Source organism: Condylura cristata, unplaced genomic scaffold (genome assembly GCF_000260355.1).
Source record: "Condylura cristata isolate star-nosed mole 26May11 unplaced genomic scaffold, ConCri1.0 scaffold00009, whole genome shotgun sequence".
In the NCBI taxonomy this organism is placed as follows: domain Eukaryota; kingdom Metazoa; phylum Chordata; class Mammalia; order Eulipotyphla; family Talpidae; genus Condylura; species Condylura cristata.
Genome location: NW_004567110.1, coordinates 13,788,444 through 13,800,037, shown reverse-complemented (window position 1 = coordinate 13,800,037; position 11,594 = coordinate 13,788,444). Strand labels below are relative to the sequence as shown.

The following is an 11,594-nucleotide window of genomic DNA, read 5'->3' as shown; positions in this document are numbered from 1 at the left end:
AGTTCCTGGGGCGGACTCGCTTAGCACCTCAGCCACCCGCCGGGATTCCCTCTTCAGCCAATCGCATCTGAGCATTGGGCATGCCCCTAACAAAGATGGCGAGGGAGGCCTCTGTGAGGGCAGGCTGATTCAACACCCGAACCAGCCGCGGACAGCGAAGACAGTGGTAGCGGCGTGGCCCGACCATGGAGGAGGGCGGCAGCGCCGGCAGCGGTGGCAGCGACAGCAGCACCGGCGGGAGTAGCGGGGCGCAGCAGAGGGAGCTGGAGCGCATGGCTGAGGTCTTGGTCACCGGGGAGCAGCTACGGTAAGGCGAGGGGCAGCGCCAGTGGGCTCGCGGTGGCACTGCCAGTCCGTGTCCGCAGCAGTTCCGCGCGCACGCGCTCCGTGACTTGTGGCTTACGACTCGCGCGGGGCTCCGGGACGGCTATAGGCGCGGGGATAGTCCGCGCTGCGCCCCCGCTCAGCGGCTGCAGCCCGGAGCCGGTGGACTCCAGACCCGCGTGGAGATCGCGGGCAGGCGCGGGCGAGCTGGTGGTGCGCGCTGCGCCCGAGCCGGGTTGCTGCAGCCGGGAGCTCCACTGACGCGCTGCTACCACCGCGCGCGCCTCTTGCTCTTTCTACCCGGTCACCTGGGCACTGCCAGGCTTCCAGCTGACAGCCGCACCTAGTCCTCCCAGGGAGGAAGAGGGCTCACCGGTGTGGGTTCCCTAGCCGGCTCCTACTCCTGCTTCTTTCCTACTAGATAAAAGCAGTCAGCTCAGCCATCTCTTCACTGAGGTGTCCTTTTGCTGGCAAGTCTTGCTTCACTGTCCCGAGCCTCCATGCTTTCACCTGTGAAATGGGGCTGATCGCTGCGACTCCCTTGCAGGATCCGGGTGGGGGCTTTTAAACGGAGAGGCTGTTTCTAATTTTTGTACCTATCATTTAGTTGGCACAGCCTTATCGACCATAATTTGGGTCCGCAAGGGGGCGTGGACGCACCTTGTCTGGATGCCCCGCTGCTGTGTCAACTCCTCACGCTCACACCTTGGGCGGTAATTTCCATGTCCCTGACTGCTAGAAGAATTAGGACTGGAGAGGTCTTACGGTTCCCAGGACAGGCAGTGACTTACCCCCCCCCCTCCAGCCCCCCTTTTCTTGTCCCTTCCTGGCCCTTCTTGGATTCATGTTTGAGAACTGTACTTAGATCTGACCGGTTCTGCAGCTGCCCTTCTTCGTGGGGTCATAAATCACTTTGCTAGGGGAAAAAAACCGGGCTCTGCAGCATTTGACCACAGCCTGTTTGCTGGCCCCTGGCCCGCCGGAAAGAAGTGTTCCTTCTAGGTCTTTGCCTTAGTCACCAGGCTCCTTTCTGTCCCAATGCTGTGTTTGAGGACCTGACGGATAGAGAATCCTGTAAAGATCTCTGAAGTTTGGAAATCACCCCCTGTTTGCAGCACTTAGGTCCTGCAAGTAAATATTGAAAGTCAGAATGAATTGTGTTTAATGTTTAGAAAAGGCAAGTTGACTATTTCTGTCCTTGTTGATATTTTCATGTACAGCCAGAATTAAACTTTATTTTCCTTCATCAAGCATATTTTCTAATTGATAAGTAAGTATTAAAATAAAGCTTTTTGGATTCAATTTTGAAACCTTCTTTATAATAGTCTAGGGCCCTCCCTGGTGTCGCAATGGATTAAAGCACAGGCAGCCACTACAGCAGCCTTCATCCCTGGCCAGGGGGGTGACCCACATGGCGTGGCAGACCTCTCTGGACCTGCCTGCTGCTCTCCTCAACAGTGTATTTCAAATAGTCTTCCTGTTCTGTTCCCTACTTTGTCTCTGGTCAGCCCTCTCACCCCAACACCTCTGGCCTGTACCCTAATTCTGTATGCATGAATTAAGAAAAATTCTTATAATAGTCTAGCTAATTTTCTCATTATATTGTCTTTCAAAGTCTTCATTAGGATACTTTTCTTACTAAATTGCATAGTGCCACCACCTCCAAGATGCAACCTAATGTCTCTTTTTCCTGGGTTCCCTTCTTCCCCAGTACCCCACTGCACTATGGCATCTCTGAGGACCATGGTTAGCTTGTTGAGAGGACAGAGGGCTCTTTCTCAACTGGAGTTGTTTAGACAGATAAGAGTCCACATTAAGTTGTTTAGAGTGAATCCTGGCTGTGCCATTTATGAGTGTGGAACCTTGAACAAGTTACAGACTAAGAATGGGTAGTAATCAATCTATCTCATAGTATTGTTATGAGGATTGATGAGTTGGGCATAGAATAATGCCTGTTAGGCAGTAAGTACTGTGCTGACCTTCCTGCTGTAGCTCTATGACTTTGGACATGTTAATTCACTTCTTTTTGCCTGTTTCCTTATCTATAAAATGGTAATGAAGAGAAGTACTTCCTGTATTGTTGTGAGAATTTGCCCTTGGGCTTCATGTATTAATAAGCACTCAACAGATAGTTGCTGGAATTAATTAGTATTATTGCTTTTCATGCCTCACCACATATGTCTTCCAAGCAAGAGCTGGCAAAAGGAACTGGGCCTTGGTTAAGAACACAGAATAGAGCCAGGCTGCCTGTATTCTCATTCTGCCTCCTGATTTATTAATTAGTTCTTGATTTTGGGATGATTTACTTACCTTGTCTGTACCTCAGTTTCCACTTGTACTTGTAAGGTTTAAATGAGATACTATACATAAAAGTCTTGTATGTAAATGGCTTTTATTTAATTTTATTTTGAAGCATGGTAATTATTGCTTTTTTTTTTAAGATTTATTTATTTATGCATACAGAACTAGGGTACAGGTCAGAGGTGCAGGGGCGGTGAGAGGATTCACCAGAGACAGAGTGGGGAGCAGAACAGGCTGATTGACGAAGTGCACTGCTAAGGGGAGCAGTGGGAGGGTCAGGAGAGGTCTGCTGCATCATGTGGCCAGGAATTGAACTTGTGCTTAAGTGGCTTTTGCTTCGTAGTGCTGGGCTTTAACCCACTGTGGCACTAGGGAGGGCTCAACATTGCTTTTTTAATTTCAGTCATCTAAGCACTGTGCCTAGCATGGAGTGACTACTTAATATTTTAGTGAATAATTTATGTATTTAAATATACTACTTTGAGTACAGAGAAATATAATCAGAATGCAAGGATTTAAGGGCTTCTACTCACAGGCTTCTCGATTACTGGAGATGCTTCTTATCAAGAGTAGGACCACACCAGGCTTGCTATCATTGGCCCCAGCTGCTCTCTCCCAGGCCAATTGTGGAACTGTGAGATAAACAGGCCTCCAGCCACTAATTGCTTCACATACACCCACAGGTACACCCACAGGTACACCCACAGGTCCCCTCTACCTTCTTTTTTACTTTCCATTACTTTATGGGTCATTGAAGATAAGACAAATAGGCCCTCCCTGGTGGTGCAAGGGGTTAAAGCACAGCACTATGAAGCTATCTGCAGCCACTCCAGCATGAGTTGGCCTGGCCAGGAAGTGACCCACATGGCTCAGCAGACCTCTTCTGCCTCGTCCACTGCTCCCCTAAGCAGTCTACTTCAGTCATTCCTCCTGTTCTGCTCCCCACTCTGTCTCTGGTGAATTCTCTCACCTCCCATACCTCTGGCCTGTATGCCTTGTATGCATAAATAAATAAATCCTTAAAAAAAATAAAGATGAGGTAAAGTGAATAAGAAGGAGGGAGCCAAGGGATTTAAAACAAATTCCAGACCCACCTTCGAATTTTATTTATTTTATATGCATATATTTACATTTGTATGTATGAATTATTAACTGCATTACCTTGGGCAAACTCATTAACCTCAATAAAGGTTAAATAAAAACGTGAAAATAATATTCTTCCAAATCAGATTTGTGGTGTTGAATCAAATGGGATATAACATAGCAAGGAACTTTGTAAAATCAGTCAACCAAGTGGTTGTTACATATTAACTTAAGTTTGAGCTGTAAGACTAAGCTGTCTCCTCAGTCCTGACCTTTGGGTGAGTGCAATTGTTTGCATAAGAACAGTAAGTTGAGTAACAGACCTAAAAAATATTTTCTGCTTTCTTTTCCAGCCTGATTGCAGGATCTATTCCTAATCTCTCCATGCTTTTCCCTTGACATCAGAGATTTTTCTTTATTCAATGTATTTCCATGTTTTGCATCTTAATGAGTCATGTAGGAAAGTGAAATCAGAAAGATGATAACAAATACTGATGAGAAAGTAGGGACATTGAAACTCTCATACATGGCTGGTGAAAAGGTTAAATAATACAACCACTTTGGAAAATATTTCTTCAAAGATTAAACATAGAGTTAGTATATGACCTAGCAATTATACTCCTAGTTGTATATGTTCAGGAGAAATGAAAACATATGTCCTCATAAACATTTCCCACAACTATTCATTACAGCATTTTTCATAACGGTCCCAAAAGAAAGGACTCAAATGTTCATCAACTAATGAATGAATAAACAGAGGGTGGTATATGCACATGAAGGAATATTACTTGGCAATGAAAAGGAATAAAGGGCTGATCATGGCAAACATGGATAAATCTGGAAATCTCAGTGAAAGAAGCTATTGAGAAAATATGACATATGCTATGATTTTATTCATATAAAATATCCAGAATGAGAAAATTTATGGAGACAGAAATTGTAAGTGAGTGGTAATGGGGAGCCGGCATGGAGAGTAGTAGCTAGTGGATATAGAATTTCTGTTTGGAATGATGGAAGAATTCTACAATTGATTGTGATAATGGTTTCCTATCTCTGGAAATACTTAGATCAATGAATTGTCCACATTGAAAGGTAATGGATGAATTATATTCCAATAAAACTGTTAATAAAATTCATTTGTATGACACATTATAGTAATAAGAGCCCAACTATTAAAACTGTTAAAATAAATTTTTTTGTTTTCCTTCTTTGATTGACAAAAAACTGCAATGTTATTATAGGTTTGATAACATTACCATAATGTTATCATTATGGGACTGATATTTTGCACATGGGACTGATATTTTGTCATAGTTTTACAGTATAATTCTTGATATCTTGATACATAACAGAAAAGGTGCCCTGAGGAGTCAAGAAAAATTCTTTGGACAGTCCTCATTTGAACATAACTATTCATATATTCAGATCCCCTTAATCTAAAAGTAGAATGTTTGTTTGGTATGGTTTTATAGATTTTTTTTGGGGACTGGAAATCCTATTACCACAGTTTGTATAGAAAATATAGTGGTTTTGGTTTTTTTTTAGTGAGATTTGAAATTAATGTTTTTTATATGGTGTGTATATATATATGTGTGTGTACATAAATTTATATATACATATCTTTTACCTTGAAATTGACTATGCAGTCATAACTATAGCATTCAAATTATGACTTTGAATATCCACTGGATGCATCTCCTATAGGCTGATCCCAGAGATACTTAACAAGAAAGTGGTTTGTAATAAAGCACCATAAAGGCCAACAGTATCACTATTCGCTTTGTGATAATGGTAGGTATGATAGTAATGATAGCACTTACGGCTTTTATTACCAGCCAAGGACATTCTAAGTGCTTTAACATGTAAGTTCTTACTAAGTGTTCGCTTTCATATATCTGTGTATCTATATCTATATCTATACACACACACATATACCTTCAATCTCTATCACAAATCCATGTAAGAAATACACTTACTCTCATTCACCCTCACATTGCAGAGGAGGAAACTGACAAGTACAGCATTTAGACTAACCAGACATAGGTTATTCACCCAGAAAGTGGTGGAGCCAGGAGAGCTCATGCCCTTAAGCAAGATGCTAAGCTGCATTTTAATGGTTTCGCCAACTAGTAATTTAAAAATGCAATAATGAGACATATGTAAACAGAGCTATGTATATGAAGATATCACATTCTATTGTGACAACTGTTGCAAACAAAAAACTAGACACGTGATTCTTCTTCCAATCTGTTGGGAAAAATCTTATTTATTCCTGGAAGTGTTTGTGTTTTGACAAGCTACAATGGCCAGTTTCTTTTAACTATTAACTGGGCCTTCCTTGCCATGAAAACTGATTTTGAATTATATACTTGCTCTGAATTTGTAATTGTTTTATGGGAAGATAAATTACAGTTCACTATTTCGCCATCTGTGAGGATAGAAGTGGGGTGGGGAGAATTAAGAATGTAATGAGGAATGTGTAATTAAGAGAGAAAAATGTCTCAAACATTTCTGTCATGCTCATCTACCTTGACTAAGTATGCAAATTAGAGCAGTCCTATCCAATCACTAAAGCTGATTCTCCAAAAACAATTAAGCAGGCAGTGAGTTTTAGCTAAGTTTTGGAAATTACAGTTCTTTGAAATTGAAGTATTTGCCTTTTGGCTCTCACAGTGTCTTACAGCATTGCAATGGTCTTTTTCATAAAAATGTTTTCAGTAAATATTGAGCTGCATTCCTAAAATATTAATGCAGTATGCAAATCATATTTATGAACCAGCTTCCTGAATCAAAAACCTAGCTACCATAAAGCAAATGGGTGATACAACAATAAAAGCATAAAGAGTAGGAAAAAGGGAGAAATTGTTCATTATGACATTTAAAGCTATGGAACTTCAAGGTTGGTTGGCATAGAGAATGGCTTATTTGGGATCCCCTATTGGGTATTGGGGACCATTATATGGAAACTTAGCTCCACTTCTCTAAGTAATCACTTAAAGAAGTGATTACTTCTTTAAATACTGATATTCAAGGTATGGCTCTCACCGGCTTAGGACTCCATAAGCCTGAAATAAATATGCCTCAATAAAGGGGTGTAGGAAGCTCTGTTTTCCCTCCTGTTGTTTCTAGTTTTTATCTGAATCAAGAATTCCCCCCCCCTTTTTTAAAAACATTTATATATTTATACATAGAGGAACTGAGGTACAGGACAGAGGTGTGGGGGTGGGGGGAAGAATGAGGTGAGAGGACTCGCTAGAGGAACAGAACAGGCGGAATGACCCAAATACACTGCTGAGGGGAGCAGCCCGGAGAAAGGAGAGGTCTCCTGTGCCATGTGGGTCATCTCCCTGGGTGGGGATGGAACTTGTGCTGCAGTGGCTGCAGATAGCTTCATCGTGCTGCCCTCTAACCTATTGCGTCACCAGGGAGGGCCCGAGAACTCTCTTTGTTTTATCAGAGGTAGCTCTTAAACAACTGGGCTTCTGTAAGTTTAATGATTAGAAAAAGACAAAGGAAATGATAAATCCTTTGTCTACATAGTCATCATCAGGCTTTTCTATATTCCTCCCATTACCTACCAAGAAGAGGTAGGTACCAGATCTCACTCCTGGACCAGAAATGATCAACCTTACCCAAACTTAGAAGCTTTTGTCAGTGGCTGTGCTCCAGGGTCATTAGTCACTTAGTGGAGATAGAGTGGTGGTGGAGTCCTAATGGGGCAGAGGGCATGCTTGCAGACAGCTGCTCCACATGGCAGCACCAGCAGCAGCAGCGGCAGGAGCTATTTTCATCAGCACTGCCTAAGATGATTCAATCTTGGAAGAGTTCAGGGAGCATGGACTTACTCAGAGCTGCACACCAAGTCGTTTTTCTGTAGCTTTTAAAATATTTTCAAGGCTTGGTAGGAGAGGCGAGGTGGAGAGAGAAACCCTGTCCAAGAGTGTGGACCAAACTATCTCTAGTTTTCAGGTTACAGCTGTGGCTAGGGTGTGGCGAGAGGGGACATACAAATGCCAGGACCTTGAGCTTGGGGAAGACCACGCAGGCAGCTGCCAGAGGAGGAGGAGGAGGTTCATAGCTAGTGTATTGGGAAAGGTTAAAGCTTTCCACTCGTGCCCCGCCCCTCTGGGGCTACTTGGGTTCTGTGTCATTGTTGGTGCTAGTTGGCTTACTTGTTTTGATACTGATGACACGGTCTCCCTGCAGTACTTATACCTGCAGATTTCTTCTTCTTCTTCATCTTCTTCTTTTTAAAGATTTATTTATTTATTTGTTCATGCATACAGAACTGGGGTGCAGGCCAGAGGTGCTGGGGCAGTGAAAGGATTCACCAGAGACGGAGGTGGGGAGCAGAACAGGCCGATCAATGAAGTACACTACTGAGGGGAGCAGCGGGCGGGTCAGGAGAGGTCTGTCATGCCATGTGGGTCACCTCCAGGGCTGGGGATCAAACTTGCACTGAAGCAGCTGCGGCCAGCTTGCAGTGTTGTGTCCCAATCCGTTGTGCCACCAGGAAGAGCCCAGATTTCTTATTCTGATATTTACTTGGAGTTAAATAACCTTGTATTGAGTTTAACTGTGGTCCAGCCCTCACTTACATTGGATGATTGGGGGCTTCCAGTTCTTTGAGATTCTTCTTCGGTTGGTGAAACCTTTCCAGATACAAAGAACTAAATCTTGTGCTTTTTGGAGGATGAAGCAGGATTTAGAAGGCTGGTTCTAGCCCAGATTGCTGAATAGCTACTGATGTTGACGTAAGGTGTGAGAAGCAAATGACATTGTCCTTTGAGAAAGCATAGAACATTTCTTTATAGACGGAGTCATTTCATTGATGGGTAAATATGTAGCTGCTTCAAACAAGACACAAAGATTATCATGAACAATTTAAATTAGAATCTTTTAATTTAAATAAAAGTATGTAGTATTTCAGTTACCTTTGCTAGTATATGTATTGTATCATGGATTTTCATCATTGAGTTTTCTCAGTCTTTTAAAAACACCCACTCAAGTTTCTTGATAATAAACTTTGTTAATTATGTCTTTTTTTTTTTTAAAGGAAAACCCTTATTTTCATGAGGTTTAGGATAGTTCATGTACTTTTATTCTGAGTAAGGTCTGGCCATTTTCCATGAAATTCTAGAGGAATAGACTATGAATTCTTTTTCAACAGAGTGGGGAGCAGAACAGGCAGATCGACGAAGTACACTGCTGAGGGGAGCAGCGGGTGGGTGAGGAGAGGTCTGCCGAGCCACGTGGGTCACCTCCAGGGCAGGGGATCAAACTTACAGCTGCAGCCAGCTTCGCAGTGCTGTGCTTTTAACCCATTGCGCCATTAGGGAGTGCCTGGTATTGTGCATGTTAACATGCAATTCTCACGCCATTTACAGGGACTTGAGAGGAACTGAAGGGGATAATGCTAAGTGGACTAAGTCAGAAGGAGAAAGAAAGATAAATACCAGTTGGAATTTAGACAACATAGAGAAACAAAACAAGCAATCATAGAGAGACAAAACAAGCCAGAAGCAGACCCGAGATGTGACTGTAAAATTGAGGCTACAAGGCAGGCAGCAGGAAAGGGGAAAACAAATTGGGGGGGGAGAGGGCAGTGGACTGTGGGGAGAACTATGGGTGCCATGGTGGCAGTGGGGTGTGCTGTCATGTATCACAGGAGGTGTGATCCTGTGTCTCTGAGTCATATCCCAGTTGTCTTAAAGTCACTGTAACATTTATTTTAAAATGTGCTTTATTGGAAAGACAATACAAAATGACATTTTTCCCATAGAGGAGAAAGAAGTGTCTCTTTGAAACACAATAACCAAGTTTACATATGTAATTGTTTCTCTGGAAATAATACTGCATCCTTAAAATTATGACTCCCCTGTTGGCATTATCATATATATTGAATTCTCATCGCCCATTATTATTTTCCAGAACTCAGTGGAAGTGTTGCAAAGCTCAGTGAAAAGGGGAGGAGGGAAGAGATTGCATTATGTATTTTGGGTTTTTGTTTTCAAAGATTTATTTACTTATGCATACAAGAACTAGGGTACAGGTCAGAGGTACGGAGGCAGGGGTGAGAGGATTCACCAGAGAAAAAGTGGGGAACAGAACAGACAGACTAACTGAAATACACTGCTGAGAGGAGCTCTGCTTGGGGGGGTCTGCCATGCCATGTGGGTCACCTCCTTGGCTGGGGATGGAACTCATGCTGCAGGGTCTGTGGCTACCATCGCGGTGCTATACTTTAACCCTTTGCACCACCAGGGAGAGCCCTAGGTTATATATTTTGAAACCAAAAGGTATCTCAACAGTGGCATGAAGGCTCCATTCAAGATAGAAGAAGCTAAGGCATTTGACCAGGCTTACATAGGTAGTGAGTTGGTTTAGAAGCCAGGTCTCACAGACTTTCTAGTAGGTGGAATTCACGATGACTATACTTATAATCAGGAACCCCCTTGAGGATTGAGGGGAGACCATTCTTACCTGAACTGTTACAGGGCATGGAGAGAGGGGCACCCTTTAACCCCCAAACCTGCCTGATTTAAATAGGTTCTGCCATCTGCCACATCAATACAAGACATAAGAGCTTTAATGGAAAGGAACTTTAATACAATGAGTATACAATACAGAAGACAAAGAATATAATTTCTAAATCAAACACCTGAAGTTACCCATCCCCTCAGGGGCAAAAGTCAACCCAAAAGGGATTGGTCCAAAGCAAAGCCTGAAAGCTGCCACAAGACTGAAGCACCTTCTGACCGGGACCCATAGAAAAGGGTCAGAAATGGCCAGACAAATCTGGGAGGAAAAGAGCACAATCAAAATCAATATAAACACTGCCATAGTCACCTCCCCATGGTCTCTCACCCACATGTGTTTCAACCAGCACAGGGCCAAGAAACAAGCATGGTTTCTTCACATGTCTCTAGAGGTTCCATGTGGCTTTCTCAGGTCTCCTTCTGGCTCTCCATCCTGCTTCCTTCTTCAGGTTCCTTCTCTTCTCTCCTTTTCTCTGCTTAGCTCCACCCTCCTTGAGGGTGGGACAGGGAACCTGGAACTTCCCCTTTTCCTGGGGACCACCCGTGTTACAGAACTACATTGCTGTCTTATTTATGGAGAACGTTAAGAGTTGGGATATAAGCATCAGATCCCACACAAAAGATCACTTAGACTCCATGATGAGAAACCAGTGAAAATTTTACTGGGGGAAACTTATATATGGAAGAAGAAAGCACCCACAGAAAAGCCCCAGGAATGGTAGAGAAGGGGAAAGGTTGGGAGATAGGCTTACATCTTAGCTCCTGCTGGTTTCAACCTAGTTCCCTACACACCTCCTCACCATACTTATCAGGTGATAAGTTCACTTCCTTACATTCCCCCACCCCCACCCACTCACCCTCTGCTTGGAAGATATGCCTCTGATATTCAGGACCTGCTTAGTCACAGAAGTAAAACAACACTCAACAGATGAGTAAAAAAAGCCAGCCACTCGGGTTCAAACTGAAAAGAATACTTTTGGTATCACTTGGGTTTTGATGTCTTTCCTAGGATCACCTCCACTCAGAGATATTTCCAGCCAAAGCTTTATAAAAGTGATCTATTTGTTTAAACTCTGCTTTGGAAAGAATGAAGATACATACTCGCTGGGAAAGTTGTAACAAGTTTTTTTACTTACTTTACTCAAGGAGGAAAGATGCATGCTTCAATGGGTTTTACCCATTATCCCTCTCCTTTCTCCACAAATGGGACAGGACATACTGTCAGTTTTCAAGAAGCCAGAGAAGAACTGGGGTGGAGGCCAGACATGCTGGGTGAGAGGATTAACCAGAGACAGAGTAGGGAGCAAACAGCTGAATCTACTGAAATACACTGCTGAGGGGAGCGGA

At 43.1% G+C, this 11,594-nt stretch overlaps 1 protein-coding gene across 1 annotated transcript in view; it reads left to right on the top strand.

Moving 5' to 3' along the window:
* The window catches only part of DEPTOR (DEP domain containing MTOR-interacting protein), a 110,050-nt gene continuing 98,456 nt past the window's right edge, over nucleotides 1-11,594 (top strand). The window contains exon 1 of the mRNA XM_004679616.2: nucleotides 1-307. Within this exon, the coding sequence (XP_004679673.1) occupies nucleotides 186-307 (122 nt within the window). The 5' untranslated portion in view covers nucleotides 1-185. The remainder of the gene's footprint in view (nucleotides 308-11,594) is intronic.